This window comes from Myxine glutinosa, chromosome 6 (genome assembly GCF_964187855.1).
Source record: "Myxine glutinosa chromosome 6, kmMyxGlut1.1, whole genome shotgun sequence".
Taxonomy (NCBI): domain Eukaryota; kingdom Metazoa; phylum Chordata; class Myxini; order Myxiniformes; family Myxinidae; genus Myxine; species Myxine glutinosa.
In genome coordinates this window covers 58,777,847-58,802,275 of record NC_136266.1, presented here as the reverse complement: position 1 = coordinate 58,802,275, position 24,429 = coordinate 58,777,847, and the positions used below count along the sequence as shown (strand labels likewise).

At 43.2% G+C, this 24,429-nt stretch overlaps 1 protein-coding gene across 4 annotated transcripts in view; it reads right to left on the bottom strand.

The window, feature by feature from the left end:
- The window catches only part of LOC137429836 (WD repeat-containing protein 76), a 216,844-nt gene that overhangs the window by 100,487 nt on the left and 91,928 nt on the right, over positions 1-24,429 (bottom strand). For 3 of the 4 annotated variants that reach the window (XM_068120130.2, XM_068120131.2, XM_068120133.2), the window contains exons 6-7: positions 18,506-18,619; positions 18,090-18,124 (exon numbers count right to left, since the gene is read on the bottom strand). In XM_068120130.2, the coding sequence (XP_067976231.2) occupies positions 18,090-18,124; positions 18,506-18,619 (149 nt within the window). Of the gene's footprint in view, positions 1-4,621; positions 6,898-18,089; positions 18,125-18,505; positions 18,620-24,429 lie in introns of those variants that run through there. The other variant, XM_068120132.2, reaches the window with a different exon arrangement.

Here is a 24,429-nt window from a genome sequence, read left to right as displayed (position 1 = left end):
GACTGATATTGAGGGCCTCCATCCATTGTCCAAGGTGGAGTGACAAAGTCTGAATCTAAATTGATGATCTGAAATGAGGCTGTTGGAGAAAAGAAATGATCTTATGTCAACTGAGATGATAGATTGCATGACCTTGCTGATGATTGGAAGTAAGCTAATTGGTCTGTATTTAAGGGGGTCTGTTTTTTCACATTTTTATGCTATGCTGTTATGTTGGTGGATTTGCAATCAGATGGGAGATGACCTGTGGTAAATGGCAGGGTGAAAAGGGCAGAGAGGTAGTACAAGATCAGCAGAGCAGATTTTTAGAACACATGAGCTGATGTCATCCAGTCCAGTTGCAGAGTTTGAGTCGAGGAGCCAGAAACTTATCCACCTTATCAGGTGCCAAAGACACAGATTACAAGAGCAGTTATGAATGAATGGAAAGGGTGGGCACAAAGAGACAGAGACAGAGACGGAGACGGGTTGGGGTGGGGGGTTTAGGGACAAGATTTTGAAGCAAACACAGAATTGGGGCATTTGGCCTTCTCAGGAGCAGAGTCGGTTGTGATTCCATTTGAGGTGATGGAAGCAATGGAAGGGGAGCACACACCAGAGACAGACTTGACAAGGCACCACGAGGTTTTAAAGGGGGGGGGGGGGGGGGGGGGGAAGATAAGTTTGAAAGCTCATTCTTGAGATTGGACAGATGTTGTTTTCTGGCTCTCCTGAGAATAGATATACGCTTGGTGCGGGCTTCGTGGAATGATATGAAGTAGCCTTCGGTTGGATTTGTTGTCCAGGGGTAGAATGCAAGTGGTTTTAAAGCAACACTGCCTCACCACAGGATTCCGAGTACCAAGAGCAGGAGGATGGGTAAGATAGCTGAAGATGAGATGGGATGAATCTGTGCATGAGAGCAGGTTTCTGTGGAAGAAGTCCCAGGCTGAAATAGCAGGGGTGGTCAATATAAGAGAGCAGTCCTGAAGTGTGATGGCTGCTTGTAGTCCCTGCCAGTTTGCTTGAGTGAACTGCCATACTCACTGGCGCCAATGCCTTTCTCTGAGAATGGCTAGAGACATGTTGACCTTCACAAGCACATGATGAGATTAGCCAATTGGGGCATGGGACGAGCAAGATACATTGGCGGGAAAGTTGGTCATCACCAAATCCAGAAGGGAAGATTTTCCATTGGAAAAATCCGGGTGGGAAAATTCACAGATTGTGTCAGTCCCAGAAGTCCTTTGCTGAGGTGTCATGGCTGGTGAGAGAGGCACCCACACCCAGCCAGCTGGCATGACAACAGTTGAAGTCACCACATATGAGGAAGAGAGAGTTGGGATGAATGATTAAAAGTCAGTCCATGTTATCTGAGGAAGAGAGATGGAGTTGTCACTGTTTGGAGGATGGTACAACGAACAGATAAACATGAGGTGGGAGTGGAGGGAAGATCATAGCCAGAGGTATTCTTGGGGTTTGAGAAGTGTAAGAGCAGTACACGGATAGTGAGAAATGGAGTTTTTGAGGCACATTGCAATTCCGCCACCAGGATAGGTTTCAGGTCAATCAAACCGGAGGAGACAATAGCCAGGGAGGGACACTCTTTGTGTTAAAGTCGCAACGTCCATGCTCACTGCTCACCTCCACTCATTTGTTCCTCTTTTATGTTGCTTGTCAAACCAACTTCCCAATTATGTTCAGTCCAATTCTTCCCTCCAGGACCTCAGGTCATCTCCCTTCCATATAGCCCAGCGGCATAGTAAAAAATACGAAACCAATTGTTCAAATTGTTCTAAAAGCACCAAAATTGGCACACATGTAGATTAATATATTCTAAACATTTTTGGATATGGAGGCATTCAAGATTAGCCGCCAAATTCAAAAATGGCCGCCAAATGTGCTACGGGGAGAATCTTGAATGCCTCCATATCCAAAAATGTTTAGAATATATTAATCTACATGTGTGCCAATTTTGGTGCTTTTAGAACAATTTGAACAATTGGTCTGCTATGCCGCAGGACTAGCCCAGCGGCATAGTAAAAAATACGAAACCAATTGTTCAAATTGTTCTAAAAGCACCAAAATTGGCACACATGTAGATTAATACATTCTGAACAATTTTGGATATGGAGGCATTCAAGATTCTCCCCGTAGCACATTTGGCGGCCATTTTTGAATTTGGCGGCTAATCTTGAATGCCTCCATATCCAAAAATGTTTAGAATATATTAATCTACATGTGTGCCAATTTTGGTGCTTTTAGAACAATTTGAACAATTGGTCTGCTATGCCGCAGGACTAATACTCATTAGCTCTTCTGCTCTGATATTCCCATTCCCAAGCACTCCCTTCTTCCAGGTTTCTGTGATTTCCCCCTTCCCTCACCTCTTCATTTGTTAGTTGTCGGTTGGTTTGTTCCTTTTCTGTTTCACACCACTTTCCACCTTCCTCTTCTTCCTATGTTTTATTTGTCTTGTGTGCAGCTTGTTCACCCCCATGTGTCCTTCTCCCACTACCCCTTGATCTCTCTCTCACTTCTACTCTGCCATTGGTGTTTCTTCCTTTCAATTTTGATCTAGCTCTTCCATGAGCCTCGATCATGTATATAAAAATAATAACAATAAAAATATTTATTTATTGACGATAATTCTGAACTGCATTTGATGACGTGACATGACGCTGCTGCTATGAGTTGCCATTTTACAGTAAACTCGTCGAGCCCAGAGCATGCTGAAAGAGAAAGACCTCCGGTGTTCATTTGTTATTATTGTTCTCTCATTGAACCCAGGTGAAGGTTGCAACATAAGCACAAAACACTGCAAGGCAAGGTGACAGTACTTAATCTTTCCATTCCTCGTTGCAATTACGATGTTGAGAAATGTAGAGCTCAAGTAAAAGTGCAGAAAATAAGAAACACCGATATATTAAAGGGACACTGAAAATCTGAAAAGTATAACACAAACGTGGGGAAAACAAAAACAGAAAGATTCCCTTACCTGCAAATATTATGGAGATGAAGATGGAAGAGATGATCAGGCAAGCAGAACGCCATCAAAATGGCATTCAAGGGTGCTGATCATGCAATAAACAGCTTGTAGAAGTTGGAGTCCAGAGTGAACGAAGAACAGGCCTTTAAAAGGAAAGGACAATGTCAGATACAAAACAAACATGGAAGTCGAAATTTTATTGGAGAAAGGAACATTACAGAAAATAAGAATAAAAAATAGGATTCTGTTACCAATGAAATTTATGGCGATGAATGTGGCGGAGAGCTGGCAGCTGACAAAGTGCTGGTGGTAGTTGAGGTAGATATTGGTAATGTTGGACTTGGAGATGTTGAAGATGTGGCTGCAGGTGGAGGTGGAGCAGAAGATGGGCCCACAAGTAGAGGAGCATTTTAGAGAGGCTCATAGACATGACGCTGAATCAAGAAGTTGCCTTTTCTTGGCTGAGCCTTTCCTTGGTGAATGCAAGTTTAGCAATAGACATCTCTTCACAAGCTGAACAAGACCTCAACCTCCTTTTTTAGAAAAAATTTTGAGTCTTGTCTACATTGTGCACTTGTTCTGGCATACATTCACAGCACATAGTTGGTAGGCCAGTGGCTGAGGGTTGCTTTGAGGGATGAACCCCACCCAAATGTAAAGCAAGTTCCATCCTATTTTTTATGGTCCATGTGTGTTCTCTACCTGAAAAATATGGATGTGGATTTTATTTATTTATTTTGCTTTGTCCTATGCTCAGTGGCTCATTTCCGCCGGAACCTGTACGAAATACTGCGCAATTGTAGAGATCACTTATTTGGCTACAGCTTCATTCATTTTGAAGAAACAGGCATGAATTTTGTATCAAACAGGAACATTTTATCTCCACACTCTAATGTAAGCAGAAATATAAGAGCAAACCCTCGTCGAGCATGGGTTTTCGAAACGCGGATTCGTTTATACACGTGGGAATAAATACGACGCTTATTTCCCGAACAAGAATAAAACTTGATTACACGTGGTTTTGAATGAGGCACTGTGACCATGTCATAAATAAAAGGTGACATCTCCCTCCACCCACGCTGCTTTCAGTTCGCATAGCGCTGCGGTCGAGCGAGCTTGTGACAAGGAGATTTCTTTAACAACGTTATTTAGCCGCATATTGTACCTTTAAATACAGTATAGCACCAAAACGTCAGGCCTCCATGTGGGGGAGGAGTGAATAAATCCCGTAAGGTTGTGATATTAGCAGATAAAATCGTGATTTTAGACAAGTGGCTAAGCCTCGACGTTTAGACGTCATGTTGTCCGCTCATTAGGTTGGAGAACCAGATTACAGATACCATTATTAGTAACTCCCAACCGCAACCAGGTCGACTCCATATGATGAGTGGATACCAGAGATAACGTTACCGTGTGGCAGGCGGTGCTTATCGCTCCCAGCAAGGTGCAGCAGCAGCTGTATGGGACACCTTGCTGGCGGTTCTCCACTGATGATATGAAGGTCGCATAGTGACTGATATATATATATATATATATATATATATATATATATATATATATATATATATATATATATATATATATATATATATATATATATATATATATATATATATATATATATATATATATATATATATATATATATATATATATATATATATCCACATATGCTGTGTATGTATATTGCTGTGTATGCATATAAAAACATATCATGCCCATTTGTCCAAATCTGGACAAGATAAGGTATGTGTTAGCTTCAACAACAGATAAATCAGCTGCTCAGCTTCCATAAACACAATATTCCTTTACCCAGCATGTAATGAAAGTCAGATACTAGGTAGCAATTTGAGAGAGTCATGTTGCTAATCCTGCACTGTGATCCAGTCAGCAGTGGTTGGAAATTATCAGAGAACAATCGTCTTGAGCCAGTTGTGTACACAAAGGAAGTTGCTCCCATTCGAGTGCGAGACCTCACACACCTCGACTGCAAAGATAATGATTGTAAAGTTAACAGAAAATGTCAGCGTCTGCAAACAAGACTAAAATGCAGAGTTCTGTGCATGTCATGGAGATGATTGCCACAACTCCATTTTTCAGCAAGAGTATGACACTGATGATTGATTACTGACTTGCATAGTTAACTGCTACCTTTATATCTTGGACATGTGATAAAACGGATAGAGTGCCTGCACATGTTTCCAATCACTTAATCTTATCAACTTTTATGAAAAAAACACAAACACACGACGTGTTTATGTGGCTTTGTCCTTTGGGTCTTCTGGCGTCTTTTAGGTCCTCTGGGGTCTTTGGGTTCTAAAGGGTCTAAGAGGTCTAAGAGGTCTAAGAGGTCTTCAGGTAGTAAAGGGTCGTGCGCAATTTATACACACTCACTTTGTGAGGACAAAGACAGACAGACCCAAATGCAATGCCCTCTCCTCTGTTGAGGGTCGGTAATGAAGGGTCCACTTATCCAGTACTGCAACTTCATAACAAATATCAATTGTGTTTTATCATAAATTTAACATTTGTCAATAATTATATGTTCAACAAAACCAGTAATTTCATAATTTTGTGTTATTGAAAGCTAATGTACTTGGCATTAGTATGTTTGGGACATACATTATCTCCAAATATAACGTTTGTCTAAGTAGTGGATTTTCACTCGTCAAAGAGAGCTATAAATTTATTTATTTTTTTTTATTTTTTTTTAAATAGGTATTCTTTTATTTTAGGTAATATAAATAGGTATTTCAGACCATTCAATATGGTATTCTTCACTGAAAAAAAAGTGCTGCCAAAATTAATGTTTGTGATAGAGCAAGTAGAAATTGTCAGAAAAAGTTGTGTTTATTAAATATAGAGAACAGCAAATTAATTAAACAGTTTTGACTTAATTTTTTAATGCAGATCAATGCTTTGGATATACTGCACGTGCAGTTCAAATTGGACATTTACCAATGTCCTGGTAAAAAGTTTGATTTCTAATGTCTCCACTGTGGCCGGTAGAATTTTAAAGTGGTGAAGTTACATTTTTTTGAAAGCATAAATTAGCAGATAAGCAAAAATTTTCATAAAAATATGAAAATTGCTTAATTACCAATAGATAATATTTTTCAGAAAGAGGGGATCGATAACTTTCATTTTTTACCAACTTTGTCTATCTTAAAATTAAGGAAGTTGGAGAAAAATAAATGATTTCAACAATTGGACAAAGTTGTGTGAACATTACCGTGGGATCAATGCATTTAACCAAAAGGACATATCAATATTTTTTCCACATCCATATTTTTTGTCGAGCACACACCCCTGAACCATAAAAAAATTAGGATGCGCCTTGCTATACCGTTGGATGGGATGGCTCCCGTTTTATGCCCCTTTTTTAGAAATGGTTGCTGGTCTATGGCCAAACTACTCTTAATAAATCGACAGCAGCCATGTCTGTCATTCCACTTTCCACCTACATTAATGGAAAGCAATGGCTATTACGTTTCCTGAATCTTTGGAACCAGGTAGAGCTTGCAACAAATGGCTGACATATCACATTGCTGTATTTTTCTGAAAGGCCATTATATATTGTCAATGCTTTCAACCGGACCAACAAACTTGAGAGCGGAATGTTTTCTTTGCATTTACTCTGGATCCATGTAATCAATAGCTCTTCCATCTTCCTAAACATTTCCGTTCTCGAATAATTTCTCCCACTCTTCCTTGAAGCAAATGCTCCCTTCATCTTGGCCTCAAACCTCTTCCATCCAGTAAGGTTGGATGGATTTGCTCCGATGTCACGTGCCACACTCGCCCCGGTCTCACCGGCTCTCACCCGTGCAACAGCTGCGAGCTTCACCTCAAAGGTCCAGGATTTATAATTCTTCTTCCTCACTTGTGTGATTGTTTTTGAACTCGTGTTCGAGTTGCAGTGGAGGATCCTCAAAAACACCAAAAAATTTGATGCTGTTGTCAGTCAAGGTCCAAAAAGCATGTACAAAGGCAAAGTTTAAAAAAACAGCACCAAAAAAAAAAACCCACCCAAACAGCAACCGAAAACAAAAACAAAATCGATTTTCATTTCCAAGAATGGAGAGTATCAAAATAACACTATCGCTCAAACTTCATCAACATATTCAAAACATCACAATCTGAACAACAATGCAATGAAAGCTAATCATAAACAGCAAATAAGAAATGATTTAAACATTGCCAAATGTGGCCAAGTAATGAATAACTAACTCATGAATCATACAACCACCAACTACAGTACCAAGGCCAAACTTCTTCACCAACCATAACCATGTTCCAAACCAAAACTGCAAATGCAAGCCAAAGCAGAATCACTATTGCAACTCAAATGCAATCCATCAAAGCTAACCTCATCACATATGCAACCCCAACGGCAAGGCCCTATACCGTCATCAGCCCTAGCCGTAACCATAACCATAACTTTGCATCGTCAGCGAATGCATATTGAGTGACTCCACCATATTCACAACAAACTAACACTCACAAAATTGGTTAGACTAGGGCATGCCCGTACTATATATAAGCTAGGACGTGCCCGTACGTGGGTGCCCGTTCCTTGCAAAAAAAAAAAAACTGCAAAAAAAAAAAACTGCAAAAAAAAAACAATGGTTTGGTCCATTCGCAACGACCACAGAACCCCCCCCCCCCCCCCCCTCTATTTACATGAATGGTTTGGTCCATTCGCAAAGCCAAAGCGAACGACCACAGAACCCCCCCCCTCTATTTACATGAATGGTTTGGTCCATTCGCAAAGCCAAAGCGAACGACCACAGAACCCCCCCCCCCCCCTCTATTTACATGAATGGTTTGGTCCATTCGCAACGGCAAAGCGAACGGCGAACGGCTAAATCGCCATAGCTCGGTAAGTACTTGTCCGATTAATTTCAAACCTTGAAAAGGCACATCCTCGGGTCCCCAGCAATATACCTGGCAAGTTTCAAGTATATCGGACCGGTAGTTGTCGAGAAACAGCGGTCACAGACAAACGTACAGACGTACAAACGTACAAACGTACAGAGATACTGGAATTATAGATAGATAGTATGGTACTTGTAAGAAGAAGAAGAAGAAGAAGAAGAAGAAGAAGAAGAAGAAAAAAGTATAGATATTGCCGTACGAGAGTAAATAAAGTCTTTCAATCTGCTATTTCATCCTTTGGATGCAAAAACATTTGTTGAACAAGCAGTCTTCGCAAACTCATTGAATACAGAGGATGGACCGGAATTTTGTATGTAGCATTATATTACTCCACTTTCCCCACATCCACAGAAATAAGGTGGGATCTTTGACACACACCAAAGTCAAGGTAAAGGAGAAATGAGCAGCTCACTATGATAGGTGACAGATGGGATGCTTCACAACAAGTGCTGTAAATTTACTTGTAATACAGAAGTCCTTATAAAAATGTTCAACATCCTTTTGTAAACTCGCCCCACCAAGCATGACCGCTCCAGGCTTGCCACTTCGGTTTCAATTGCAAGTTTAAAAGTTAGCACTTGACAAGTCATCTACATCAACATGGCCATGTTCCCCAAAACTCATCTCGTCATGCAATAAGATAATGACACATGCAGGACACTGTCCATTCACAAGCTGAGCAGATTTCACATAAGCACGGTCAACACAATCAAATGTGCTGAAAGTGAACGAAGCTAAAAGGCGAATCTGGGTCAATAGACAGGAAGTAGGAATGGCATTCACAAAGTCATATCTGTTGGCACCTGAGCACGACAAGATATTGTTCACTACCTTGCATGCATTTGTTTATATGCGGTGAGCTTCATTAATCTGACATTGTTGTTTCAGAATACAATCCTGAAATTTGCAACAATACAACTATCCGAGCGATCATATAACACGATACCCCACACAGTGTCCAAGTGTATACTTCAATTTTAATAAAACAATGATTTTATAGATTGTTAAAAACACACACAAATTGACATCGCAATGTCGACCGAGAGGACTCTGCCCACATTAAGTCCTTGCTGACTAACTTCGACCTCAAACCTCAAGACCATTTGATCTCAATCAATATCTAACCTGTACATATGTATCATGGTTCATGTACTTAGTTTCGATTAATCCCATAGCCAATGGCATCACATCAACATGGGTTTTAATGTGACCATTGACCTTTTCATAGCAAATAATACCATGGATGGACACACTGATGGAGGTTTATACATACTTGCACCAAGTTTGATTTAAATCCCTTCAGCTGTTCTCAAGTATATTTCTACCTGACATGACATCTGACCTTTGACCTCAATGCCAAAATCTAATCAGTTCATATTTGCATCATCTATATATATATAAAACAGTTTGTGTGTGTGTGTGTGTGTGTGTGTGTGTGTGTGTGTGTGTGTGTGTGTGTGTGTGTGTGTGTGTGTGTGTGTGTGTGTGTGTGTGTGTGTGTGTGTGTGTGTGTAATGTTACTGATAGACTCCTAAACGGAGAGGCTCACGTGCTTGATATTTGGCATAGACATGGCCATTGAGCCTGGGAAGAACATGGCCGACCTAAAAAAAAAAATTTCATAATATTTTTTTACCATATTTTTACCTCAGCGCATTTCAGCGAGGAATATTATGCACGGAATCTGAGGCAGTGGCAGAGCAGCGCGCTGATTCGCTCAGAGCGATCACATGATGTTCCTTGCCGCCATAAACTCACAGTTACGCGTTCGCACATAATTCACACGTTCAAAACAAACGAGATCCGCGAAGCGAGTTGGTCGAGTCGTGCTAACCAAGATGGCGACACGGCGGCTTCACCTTTCACGGAGTATGAGCCTTCTATATATTTTCAATTCAGTGCGCCCGACTCGCTCACGTACTTGATTTGTGGCATAGACATGGCCATTGGGCCTTCACGGTGTAATTTGTGCGAGGCTTTTGTCCGAGTGAGCTTGAGTCGAGAGGGCGAATGTACGGGTTGGGAATGTACGGGACTCCCTTCCCCCGCCCGGCAACGGCGGTACTGGAGGGCGTCACAGGATCGGTGAGTCTCCAAAATCCGCTTCATGCTGTTGCGAAGATGCAGGACGATGTTGCGATTGTTGTGCTGCTCTCCGACCATGAGAACTGCAACGTCATTGTTGACTGGCCCTCCCCTTCCCCCCTCCGTCCTCCCTTCCCCCTCCCCTTCTCCCCCCCTCTCCCTCCCCCCCCCGGCAATGCCGGGTACTTCTGCTGGTAATTATATATATATACATATATATATATATATATATATATATTTAGTGTGTGTGTGTGTGTGTGTGTGTGTGTGTGTGTGTGTGTGTGTGTGTGTGTGTGTGTGTGTGTGTGTGTGTGTGTGTGTGTGTGTGTGTGTGTGTGTGTGTGTGTGTGTGTGTGTGTGTGTGTGTGTGTGTGTGTGTGTGTGTGTGTGTGTGTGTGTGTGTGTGTGTGTGTGTGTGTGTGTGTGTGTGTGTGTGTGTGTGTGTGTGTGTGTGTGTGTCAAGTTGGTCAAAATCCCATCACTGGTTCACAAGTGAGCACGTTAACAGAATTTTCACCAAACTGGACCTCTAACCTTTGACCCCATATTTTAATCAGTTTATCTGAACATCATTATACACTTCCACCAAGTTTAACTTGGATCCTTTCAGCCATTCTTAAGTTATCGTGGTAATGAAAACCTATCACGGATGGATGGACTGCCAACCCGAAAACATAACGCCTCCCGTGACTTCGTCAGCGGAGGCATTAAATATCCGGAAGTTTAGCGCCGTTGAAGCAGTCTTATACACCACCCTATACAACATGTCCAAGTAATGCAAAACTGGAGGTTCTTTGGAAATATTTAGAAGGCGATTTATGTTCTACAGTCTAAGTATATAATTCAATTTAAATAAAAGAAAGATTGTAAAAGTCATATAAATAAATTAATTCCAGGTTTTACACTATTACACCACCCTATCTACCACGATATATTACTTATTCATACAGGTTGTATGTGTCCATTATGATGTCCGTAAAAACAGGAAGTTTCCTGTTTGGAATGATTTTCAATTTTATTTGAATGCCAGGCAGGCAGAGTAAAACTATTTTTTCATCAATCTCTATGTATGTGTGATCGAGGTAAAGTACAGGAAAACGACAGGTTTGTTTTCTGATTCATGTTTTGATTAGTGTTCAAAATATAACATTCAATTAAAATAAGTTGGTCCTCGATCATAAACTTATAAGATGGACAGACAGACATACATGAAGCAATTGCTTAACCCCGCTTTTCGCTTCATGTGTGCGGGGTAATTATGGATCATATTATTACCCTGAGCTTGCGAAGTGAAAGGCAGGGTTAGTCATTCGGTTGCGTACATGTGGCGTGTCTGCATTTTTTTTTTAAATCCATTTTCTTGGCAACCGTTGGTCTGATTGACACGAAATTTTACCATAGGAGCATTTCCGTCTGTAGAATTATTTATTCACAATTATGACATCATAGGTCACACGGAATGGACGCCATCTTGGAAAAATGTTATACCTCTATCTCTCAAACCACTCAATGGAAAAAGTTGAAACATGCCTCATTGTAAAGAACTCCCTATGGGAAATAATATATGTTCATGATGATATCAGTACCTTAATTATGACGTCGTAATTCGACAAGTACAGTGTTTGATTCAACAAGTATGAATTTCATTCTCTCTGCAATTCTTGGTCTGATTGACACGAAATTTTCACCTTAGGAGCGCTTCCGCCTGTAGAGTATTTTAATGCCAATTATGATGTCATAGGTCACATGGTACAAGCACGATCTTGGAAAAACTGAAAAACGTTGCACCTCTATATCCCCAAAACCACTTCATGGAAAAAAATGAAACATGGCTCATTCTAAACACCGCATGGGGATTATGTGTTGTTAATGACGTCATTGGTGCCGTAATTACGACGTCATAATTCAACAGGGACAAGGCTTAGTCCAATCAGTTTGAAATTTATCAAGCATGATCTATGCAACAATTATATTAGAGAATATAAATTTATGATGTAATCACTCACGTGGTCTGGCAGCCATATTGGATCAAAAAAAAAAAAAACGTTCAAAAACAAGTTTGCTTGCACCAAGTTGACTGCGCAGTGTAAGTATTCTATGAATACCATCTACTTAAAAAAATTTAAAAAGTCCCCCGTTGGTGAAGTGATGAGTTGACAAAGTGTGAGACGCAAGGCAGCCATCTTGGATTTTGACATGGCGACCCAATTTTCAATAGCGTTCTCCCTTATGCTTTGACTGACACACACACACACACACACACACACACACACACACACACACACACACACACACACACACACACACACACACACACACACACACACACACACACACACACACACACACACACACACACACACACACACACACACACACACACACACACACACACACACACACACGATTAGAAGTTGGTACTTTGCTTATTTTTCAAGATATTTCGCTCACAAGGTTCAGACATATGTATGGTGGCGGCCATCTTGGATTTTGACGTGGGTTCCACACACACACCAAATTAGAATTTGGTCCTTCGCTTACGCACGCACTCATGCCCCCACGGACGGGAAAACCATAGTCCCCCTTTCGCTCCGCGGTGCGACGGGGGGCAAAAATGTAACAATGAAGACTCATCAAATTTTTATTTCAACAAGGTACCAGCTCCAAAGCAAAATAACAGAAAATATGGCTGTGCATGGCAATATGGCTGTGCATGTCAATGATGTAACCTCACATTCTACAATAGCCAAAAAGAAAGACCGGCTGACATCATGCAAATTTAGAATTGTTCAACAGATATTCTGCTGACTATATGTTGCCTGGTAACTTGTAACAAAACGTGGTTTCACCATTGGGATTCCAAATCCAAATTGGAATCCACACAATAGAAGCACAAGGCAGCACTGCCACACGAGAAATTTCACATCCAACCCCAAAACCGGCATGACGACAACCTCAATTTTCCTGGGATGTCAATGGAATCCTACCGATTAGTTACATAACTCACAAAATGACATTCGCAGATTACGACATCAACACAAAAACTGCAGCAGGCCAGGGAGGAAACGTCAACAGCAGAATTTAAGGCCAAAGTAGAGGGAAACTTGGCCAAACAATGGCTCCATGGAGGAAGGGGGGGGGGGGAGAGGTGGGAGGGCAGGAATGGTCAAGATGGACACAGAAGGAAACTAACAGGAGGGAAAAACTGGAAATTTGGAAGAAGGGGTTGGGATAGGGTGGGGGAGGGGAGATAGCGATGGTAGGTAAGATCACGGTTTTGGATTGGGGTGATCCGAGATGGTGGTGAATAGCTAGCTGTCTTGAAGACCTGCAGGTAATAATGGAATTGAAGTTTCAAGGATACATGGAACAAGTGCACAGATATTGAAGGGGCAGTAAGAAGCCAGTATTCATGTCTTGGACGATTGTGAATACCTTATCTTGAACTTTTAATGCCGCTTGAAAGCGTACTCGGGCCTTTCAGATGTCTCTATAAATCACAATCATACACAATTGTGCGATATCCACCTCCACAGTAATCAGCACAATCTTTGCAGGGAAACTAATATTTTTCTTTTTAATGTCAATTTTGTCATTTATGTCCATCGTTGGACTGAGTTAAATGAAAGCCCAGAATGGAGCATGGGCAAATTGATGCGGATTTCCTTTCTTGTACAGGCAAATGATACAGGTGTATTCAATACAAGTAGGCAAACGGATTGCACCAGAAGTCATTAAAATATAAAAATTCAATGAACTAACTTTAAGAAAATATGAAAAGGTCATTCAGACTGATGAGTGAAACAACTTCTACATATTCAAACCTGGGACCATAAATCGACCACCTTCACAACTATGCCAAATCTGAATTTATTTCCGATTTTAAAAGATTAATGAGAATTAATCTTCATTTGAATTTTCATTATGTAGCCATTATAGGTAAAGTTGAAATTCAGTTGCAGCTTGGAATCCATTGTTCATCAAAATGGTACTTAGAAGACCTTCATCCACAGCTTGATTGAGTACTGGTCTCCCCTCTCTCTCTGGGCAGGCTCCATTGCCTCACACCTTGATCAGCTTAACGCCGTGGAAACCAAAGCCTGCACGATCATAGGAATCGACCACAATGAAGCTGAGTCTCTGAGCCCATCACTTTCCCATCGCAGACAGGTTGGTAGTCTGTCTTCTACCACCTCCTTTATGGTATTACATTCTCTGCTCCTTCCATGCTTTGTCCCCTCCACCTCGCCGGGTTTCTGCTGGGCACACTGTCCACCTTCAGTGACCTTCAGTCATGCAGTCATGCAGGGGTCATGACCTTCAGTGACCTCAAAATGACCTTCAGGATTATAATTTTTAAAAATGGAACCCTATTTTATTGAACTCTTCACACATTTTTGATGTAATATAGCTTGGGTGCCAAGATTTATCATGAGATTCCCATAGGAGTTGTTGATGTAATTTATTCCTTGTGTTGTTGGTGTTGGCTGGTGTTGGTGGCCTGGTGTTGGCTTAGCGGTTAGGGTGCTGGCTTGGGATCCTGGGTTCGAATCCCGGTCGATCGCTGAATTAATACCAGGGGGGTTGACTCAGCCTGTCATCCTTCCGAGGTCGGCAAATTGAGTACCAGCTTGCTGGGATGAATGATCACGGTGTGTACCCCGATTTAGAATAGGTACACCGTATCCCTGCGCATCGTAAGAGCGTGACCAAGGGTTGGCGTCAGGAAGGGCATCCGGCCATAAAAACATTGCCTCAAACAGGGAACCATGATTGTCATGGGGCCCGCAAGGCTAACCCCCGCTCTAGCGGGGAAAATGGCCTTAAAACGATCATTCATTCATTCATTCATTCACACACTGTCCACCATTAACGCCCTCATGGTGAAACGACCTAAATCCATGATCACTGCTCACCTCCACTCATTCATTCCTCTTTGTTCCCAGCTGTGGAATAAACTTCCAGATCCTTTTCAATCTCATTCTCTCCTCCAGGACTCCGAGAGTTGTTAATCACAATCTGAGATCGTCGCCAAACCAATACGACGATCTTTTCTACCCTCATTAACTACTCACTCCCACCCCCCACCCCCACCAAAAAGCCCTCTTCCATCCAAATTTCCAGTTTTCACTTCCTGAGAGTCCTTCTGCATCCATTTTGTCCACACCATGCATCCTTTCCTCCCTACCATTTCTTCCCACACCAATTATTTGACCAAGCCTCCCTTTATGTCGGCATGCAACTTTGCTGTACTGGTGCCGCCATCCCCCCCCCCCCCACCCCCCCACCATCTATCTATCTACTGTTCCTTTTGTCTTATTAGGTCCAGATCCATTCTGTGTACTAGCTCTAGTCCACGAGCCTCGACAGTGTATACAAAGATAAATAATCAAAAGCCTCAAATGCATTTATGAGAATAAGTGCAAAGCTTATAGCTCATCTCTGCCTTTGCATTGCTAAGACGAGGAATAAATCTATCTAGTATCTACCCTCATTGATAAGCATGTGTGACGTGTGTGACATGTGACTAAAATTCAGTTTCATATTGACCAAGTGTTTGAGTTGTATCAGACAGAACAACAAGCAAGCGACTACTGTGAAAAGTCCCCCTGGAGAAGTCAAACTGGAAAAAGTACATTTGAATCATTTAATTTGAAATCTTTGTCTTATTCAATCTCATTATTTATTGTGTGTGAAGAGAAAATCTCTCTTCATATGCAAATATAATACAAATTGATGGATATTCATATTACCAACAATTGACTGTACTCCTAGAAAATGTAAAGTGTGAAGATGTTTTTGAAATTACAGAGCAAGAGATATCTGAATTAAATACAATAGCTGATGAAGAAATTACAATTCAATTGGAAGCAAGATCCCATATTTTGTTACGACTCTTATGAATAATAAGCAAACAAAATATAAAACGATTGCCAGTATCATAATCACAAGAACAAACTTTTCCATACTGTTCAAGAAAAGGCTATGGTAATAAAAGAAAATCCTCAAATTTGACAAACTTCAAAATCATTGTGAATTGGTTAATGTTTCTATCACCAAAGACCAGGGTTCAAGGACCACAGTATTAAAAAGAACAACTGAAATTTATGAAAGAAGTTAGATGGAGTGGGAATCAAGATGAGCGTTCACTCAGTTATAATGAATGATTGTTTTAAGGCCATTTTCCCCGCTAGAGCGGGGGTTAGCCTTGCGGGCCCCATGACAATCATGGTTCCCTGTGTGAGGCAATGTTTTTATGGCTGGATGCCCTTCCTGACGCCAAGCCCTGGTCACGCTCTTACGATGCGCAGGGATACGGTGTACCTATTCTAAACCGGGGTACACACCGTGATCATTCATCCCAGCAAATTGGTACTCAATTTGCCGACCTCGGAAGAATGACAGGCTGAGTCAACCCCCCTGGCGTTAATTCAGCGATCGACCGGGATTCGAACCCAGGATCCCAAGCCGGCACCCTAACCGCTAAGCCAACACCAACACCAGTTATAAGAAATCCAAAAACTTAAATCGAAGCAAAGGGCAACTTAAAAAGTGTTACCTTTATTTTGAGCAACCCCTCACAATTCGTTAATTAAATGAAACATTGGAAATGTTAGATAAACTGCAATTGTTTGCCCTTTGTATTTAAAGAGGGTCATTCACAAGAAGCATGTGAATTACCTGGTCAAGTTGTTTTATAGTGCAGAAGCTGCTGCCCACACAGCAACCATTCTTTATGACAGCAAGCCGTGTAAACTGATGTCAAGGAACCTCAAATAACACCAGATCATTTTGCTACCCATTATCCATGCAGGAATTTGTTACTTGGTCAGTAGGAATGTGACAAACTCAGATCTACTCTTCACAAAGGATACCGTGGGATCTTTAACATCCACCAGCTAATAATGCTAGTTGTTTAAATCACCATTTGGATTATTTGTATGTTATTCTCCCAAAGGTAGACTCCCAAAGCAAAAGCAAAAGCAAAAGCTAAAACAAAGACTAGACATTCCCAGCTCTTTATGTGTGAACCAACATTGCAACAAGAAACACCTTAGCAACAAGAAACACCCATCAGTCATTTGTTCCAATACCTATGCTTTCCTAAAATGGGGGAACTGAACATAAAAAGTACTATTGTTCCACAATGGTAAAACATATATGTGTAGAAATACCAGTAAATAAAAGCTGACCTGTACTCTTGCCTCATATTCATCTTTTGATCTCAAATCTAAATTTGTTGATTATACATCTATAATAACAAATTTGACTTCACTGTTGCAATACTTAAGGAGGGCACTGTATATAATTCGCTTTTGGTCCTGTCAATGGTGAAGTTAATCACGAAAAATAGCCCCGGGTGGGCTGATGGTGATCCTTTGAGGTTGGAGTTCATACCTCTGCTGATTTTGGAGGACCCCCACAAGGAGCCCAACTGAGTCCCTGGGAGGCCCACTGATATCAAATCGAAAAGGTGCAAGACTGAGCGATCCTACGGACCATTGACTGGAAGGGCTGTATCAGGTTACAGAGCAATCGGTGGTAAACAAGGGATATGTAGGGATCTTAAGTTTCAGGGGGTCACCTCCCACCCTCCCACATGGAAGCCCCCATGATCGAAATTCGAAAAATACGAAATTAGAAAATGTAAGAGCAAGCGATCCCACGGACCATTGCATAGAAGGGCTGCATCGGGTTTCAGAGCAATCGATTGGTAAATAAGGGACAAGTAAGTATCCAAAGTTTCTGGGTGTAACACCCCCACCTCCAAATGGACGGACGGATGGACGACCAGATGGACAGACATTACAATCCATTTTATAAGTTCATCTCTTCAAGAATCGAGATGCGATGACCTAAAAATTAATGTCTTCAGATGCTGATCTTCACCAAAACCTAAACAATTCATTCTGGTCCCAACCTGTCCACATAATTTTGGCAGAATCTGGTAACAAAAAAAAACACAGCAATCCACTTCATTTGACCCGCAATCCATATTAAACTTTATCTTGGGAAGGTCAAGATAATATTTTAACATTACAGAGAATTGTATCTTGATGTCCAAAAGTTAAAAAGATGGATTAAAATGGTAGCTTACTGTTGCAGATTTTCAGGTTCTGACTCGAGGCATGGCTGAGGGGTGGGAGAGTGGGAGAGCGTGGGTAATAAAAAAACGGCAAACTAGGGGGTCATCGATTGATGTTAAAAAAAAATATATATATGGGGGGTGGGGGGGTTGGAAGAGGGCATGGAACTCTTAAGGAAGAGCAAGTACCACAGTGTGGATTTGACACATACTTTAGTATCAACAAGCAAAAAGGTAAATTTCCAAAGTTTGTAAAGCCTACGACTGTGTAATGCATACAACCTATGCATATACGGGAGGGGTAGAGGGTCAAATATTTCACCATATTTTAGTATCGGACACAAGGTGCATTTCCTTATTTTGTCATTTCTAAAAATTTTTTTTTTTTTTAAATCAAATACAGACAAGGTTCATTGGCCTTCACTAACCGTGTAAGAAGATGATGCTTCACTCCAGGAATGACACACGTACACATGGGCTAACTGATCCTTTTCCGTCTTGGCCATGGATAGAAAATCTAGTGGTTCAGAGGGCAACCGCACCTGCAGGGAGGGAAAGGGGTTTGCGAGAAGGAAACAGGGTGCGTGAGAAAGAGGCGTACAGAGGGCAAGGGGCGTGCCGAGGGGGGCAAGGGGCGCGCCGAAGGGGGCAAGGGGCGCGCCGAAAGGGGCAAGGGGCGCGCCGAAGGGGGCAAGGGGCGCGCCGAAAGGGGCAAGGGGCGCGCCGAAGGGGGCAAGGGGCGCGCCGAAAGGGGCAAGGGGCGCGCCGAAGGGGGCAAGGGGCGCGCCGAAGGGGGAAAGGGGCGCGCCGAAGGGGGAAAGGGGCGCGCCGAAGGGGGAAAGGGGCGCGCCGAAGGGGGAAAGGGGCGCGCCGAAGGGGGAAAGGGGCGCGCCGAAGGGGGAAAGGGGCGCGCCGAAGGGGGAAAGGGGCGCGCCGAAGGGGCCAAGGGGCGCGCCGAAAGGGGCAAGGGGCGCGCCGAAGGGGGAAAGGGGCGCGCCGAAGGGGGAAAGGGGCGCGCCGAAGGGGGAAAGGGGCGCGCCGAAGGGGCCAAGGGGCGCGCCGAAAGGGGCAAGGGGCGCGCCGAAGGGGCCAAGGGGCGCGCCGAAGGGGCCAAGGGGCGCGCCGAAGGGGCCAAGGGGCGCGCCGAAGGGGCCAAGGGGCGCGCCGAAGGGGCCAAGGGGCGCGCCGAAGGGGCCAAGGGGCGCGCCGAAGGGGCCAAGGGGCGCGCCGAAGGGGCCAAGGGGCGCGCCGAAGGGGCCAAGGGGCGCGCCGAGCTGGCCAAGGGGCGCGCCGAGCTGGCCAAGGGGCGCGCCGAGCTGGCCAAGGGGCGCGCCGAGCTGGCCAAGGGGCGCGCCGAGCTGGCCAAGGGGCGCGCCGAGCTGGCCAAGGGGCGCGCCGAGCTGGCCAAGGGGCGCGCCGAGCTGGCCAAGGGGCGCGCCGAGGAGGCCAAGGGGCGCGCCGAGGAGGCCAAGGGGCGCGCCGAGGAGGCCAAGGGGCGCGCCGAGGAGGCCAAGGGGCGCGCCGAGGAGGCCAAGGGGCGCGCCGAGGAGGCCAAGGGGCGCGCCGAGGAGGCCAAGGGGCGCGCCGAGGAGGCCAAGGGGCGCGCCGAGGAGGCCAAGGGGCGCGCAGAGAAGGACAAGGGGGGCGCCGAGAAGGACAAGGGGCGCGCCGAGAAGAATTGAGAATGGAAATATTAGAGTGCGAGAAGGATCGATAATGGAAAGGGGTTAGGAAAGGGAAAGGTGATAGGCAAGAACACATGTGTGCACAACTCATGCACTCAAACACACTGCCAATGTTTGAACATCCGAAACCATCTATCTCCTCCTGTTTAACTGTACTGCCACAGCCCTCAACTCAATACAAAGGTGCTTAACTTGATCTACTCCAAAGGCTCGTAACTGAAATTTCTCTCCTCAGAAGCAGTATATCTTGCCCCCGATGCCATATCTTCTCAAATCATAAATCACCAAGCCCCACCCTTAGTCCCGTTTAAAACAACCTATTCATCAATGGGCTGCCTTAACGGCCACATTCAAACTAGCCATTGACCCCTTCATTCAAATATTGGATATGCTCAAATGTCACAGCACAAGCTTAGACCAACGGTTCACCCAGTTTAAGTGGAAAAGTGGAATAAATTCGCAACAAACCTACAAAATAAAATACCCACCTGCTGGACATCTAAAATTTACCCTGCATCGGCCAAATATGTAATATTTATGGAATAATGCACCCTTTTTCGACTTCCTCTCACCTAAAAATAATTCTGTTTGCAAATCATCTAAACACGAACAGCTATCCATTCTTTTCAATTGCTTAAGCCCAAACTTCTCTTCCATTTCTTCCCATCTCCCAAGATTCCATTCCCATTACCTTATCTTTTCTTAATCCAATCCCAAACCACAAAATTTGCAAGGCATTTAATCAATTAATAAATATATATGCAAATACTGACTGACATTTTGTGGAGGTCTGCCAGACAGAGCTTGTGCTTAAATATTAAATTAATTAAAGAAAAAATAGCGTGCAGAAGAAAACGGCCAAAAGAAACATGAGCATTCTCACACCCATGATAGGACCAGTAGTGAATCGATCAAGAACCCCACCATACGTCATCAGTTATACGTCAAGGGAAGCACACCCATACAAAGTCAACATAAGGGAGGAGATCTCCAACCACCAAACTACCCAGCCCAATAGCCAGATTAATGGTCAAAGTTGTGAAGTTTTGTTTGTTCTCAGAGTTTTGTTCCGAGGGCTCTTTTCAGGATCCTCACTGAGGCCCCCCCCCCCCCCCCCCCCCCACCCCCGACAGCTTCCAACTTGAGTTTGTTTGTAGCAATACTCCCAAGGATGGTTTTCAAGATCTCTGTAAGGTTCTTCTTAATCATTCTGATAGCTCCAATTAATTAATCACTGGTTCCATTATTTTGCACTCTTCAGCTCCAAGTGATATTTTGACTTTATTTTTCAGATTTGGTATTTGGTCATTTTCTTGATTTATACATTATTTCGGCCATAACACTGGATACTGACACCTCAATCAGCAATGCCGCCTTTTCTTTTTCACACCCAAGTACCATGTACAGTCACAATGCTTTGTTTATGTTATGTTCACGCTCGATGGGATCATTAGGTCATACGTGAGCTGCTTTGTTTTCAATGATTGTGTTTGGTTCGTATTTCCATGGTTTTTCTGGAACTGTCATATTGAAATTTGTGCAGATGTGCCAGTGGACTACTCTGCATGCTTTGTTGGAACTTTGATTGTACAGCTGTTCTGGCAAGAGTTTGTTACATCCCAATAGAAGGCGGCTCGTACTTTGTTTCTACCTTGCAAAATCTACACTTGTCCGTACGAGGTGACCCGTCCCTTCTGTTTCTACTTTGCAGAACCTACTGCAGAACATACTTCCCACTTTGCAGAATCTGATTGACTCAGTCCCATCATTTTCTTAAAACCATTGATAAAGTGCCCTTGGTTTTGGCCATTTATAATCCATCCCAGTTGAGCTGACCTCATCTTAGTCATCCCAATGTAGCCAGTTTATTATTTCACAGCTGTACTGGAATACTGGTACTGCGAGTTGGTTTATGGCTTTGATTTTGTTTATTGGGGAGAGTTATGTTTTCAGGAACAGCCTCATTCTACATAGGTATTCTTTGGTAATTGTCATCTTCCCTTCCAGCATATCTCAGATCATCATTTAAACAGCATAGGACATCTGACTTGCTTCGTTATACAGTAGCTCCTTCCCTTCTTGTACATAAATTTGCTAGTGTAAATTCTGTGATTGAAATAGTCTTTCAAACTTAATTTTCAGCATTTAGACAAAAGGGTGGCAATTTCGAAATGGTTAACCATAATTTTTGTGTTCCTGAATGCAAATCGGACTCATGGAACTATAGGTAAGATGAGAAATATCCATGGATGAGAGGAGATGGGTTTGTACCATTTACTGTTAATACAATTAACTAGCAGCAGGAGTGGTAATAACACACATGCACACACAAACAGATGCTTATTTTACCAATAGATGCAAAGAAAAAATAAGACTACTCCTTTTGCATCTTCCAATGCGTAGGGCTGCTGTAGCAGTTTCCTAGGCAATTGGGCACAATCTTAGATAGGTCGCTACTACAACGCAGGATACTCAAATAGCTCATTCTTCCCAGTCATCTGGAACTCATTTCCTGAACTCAGAAGGGTGACAGGCTGAGTCAACCCACCCTGTGTGCTAATTCAACGGCATGACAGTGGCCCCAGATATGACCTTCCCATCAGCATTAAGATGCACGAAGATTTGGGTAGAACACGCCCATCTACTAATCTTTCACAGGCCTACAATGCTAGAAGTTTTAGCAGTACAAATACTTTTGCAGTAATGTCAGTCTTTTGGGACTGCCACTGGTAAAATGTAACCCAGTGCTACCTGCCACATGGTCGTATTGTCAGCGACTAAACAGACACCTCACTGGCTTTGCTAGTGGATCGGGTGATTGTGACACCCTACCAGAACTAAAAACAAAAAAAAAAATTTTCTTTTTTTGTATACAAGATCAAGGCTCGTGTAAGAGCTAACATTGATCACAAAAAGACGAACTGACACATAAAACACAAGATAAAGGGAACGGGAGGACGAGATGGGGAGAGAGAGGGAAGCACACAAGTACAATATTTGAGAGCAGGGACATCAGGAGATCTGTGGGAGGGAGAGGGCTTGGGGAGAGAAGGCATGGAAAGGGGGGGAGGGAGGGGATGGTGGAAAAGGTTAAAAAAAAAAAAAACACAGACATTGCTAGGACTTCCAGGAAAGAAGTCGGTATTTCAAAAAAGTGGATCTGGGGTGAATTAACGGGGGTAGAAAAGATCAAGGTTTTGGATGGGGGAAGATAACAGATGGTGGTGAACAGCTGTTTTAAAGACCGAGAGTTAGGAGTGGGATTGAAGAGTGAGGGAGTTTGTTCCTGAGGTGGGAGAAAAGAGAAATGAAAGAGCGAAGGTGAATAGAGAGTCTTGATTTTGGCAGTTTAACTATAAGAGGGTTGCAGGCAGATCTTGTGCGACCTGCAGGAATATTTGGGGGACAGAGCACAGACAGAGATGGGGGAGCAAGGCCGGAGAGGAGTCGGTAGAAGACAGAAAGACCACCAACCTGCCTGCGGTAAGTGAGTGAAAGGCCCTCGGAGTTACCTTCATCGCAGGAGATTACAATGATCCTGAATGCTTTGGTTTCACCCTCGTGAAGCCAAGCTCGGTGTGAGGCAGGAGCACCAGCCCAGACGGGAGAGCAGTATTACATTGAGATGCGGACGAAAGCCTTGTATGTGGTGAGGAGCTCAGGTGTGCCAAGGAAGGACTTCGCATGACGGAGGATGCCCAGTCGGCAACTTGGCTTTGGAGGCCAGCTTGGAAATATGGTTTTCCCAGGAAAGATCATGGCAGATAGTGAGACCCAAAAGCTTGAGCGGCAGAACTTCTTGGAGAGGATTGTTGAGAAAGTAGATGGGAGGGTTATCCAGTTGGTCTTTTCAGAGAGACATAGTAAGAGTGTGAGATTTGTCAGGATTGAAAGACATGTTCCACTTGTTTGACCAGTCTGTGATTTTGTCCAGGTCTGCAGAGTGAGGAGACTGCAGACTGCCGATCTGAAGGATGAGGTATGGAGCAGCAGAGAGTGGAGTAATCAGCAAAGAGATATGGAGGATTTTCCAGAGAGTCAGAGAGATCATTGATGAAGACCAGAAAAAGCACAGGGCCCAGAACACTGCCTTGGGGAACTCCAGCCTGAACAGGAAGGGGAGATGAGATTTTAAAAAACAATAAAAAAACAACCCATTCAGGGCCACACGTTGACTACGACCAGAGAGGAAGTCCGCAAGCCATGCGTGGAGATTTCCATGGATACCATAGGAGGAGAGTTTGGTGAGCAGAGCGGGGTGTCAGACCGTATCGAAGGCACGTGATATAATAATAATAATAATAATAATAATAATAATAATAATAATAATAATAATAACAAGAGTTACGCCTAGGTCCCCCGTCGGTGAAGTGATGAGTTGACAAAGTGGAAGATGCAAGGCGGCCATCTTGGATTTTGACGTGGCGACCCAATTTTCAACAGCGTTCTCCCTTATGCGTAGATACACCCACACACCAGATTAGAAGTTAGTAGTTCGTTTATTTTTCAAGATATTTCGCTCACAAGATTCAGACATACATGGCGGTGGCCATCTTGGATTTTGACGTGGCGACCCAATTTTCAATAGCGTTCTTCCTTATGCCGAGGTACACCCACACACCAGATTAGAAGTTGGTACCTCGCTTATTTTTCAAGATATTCAGCTC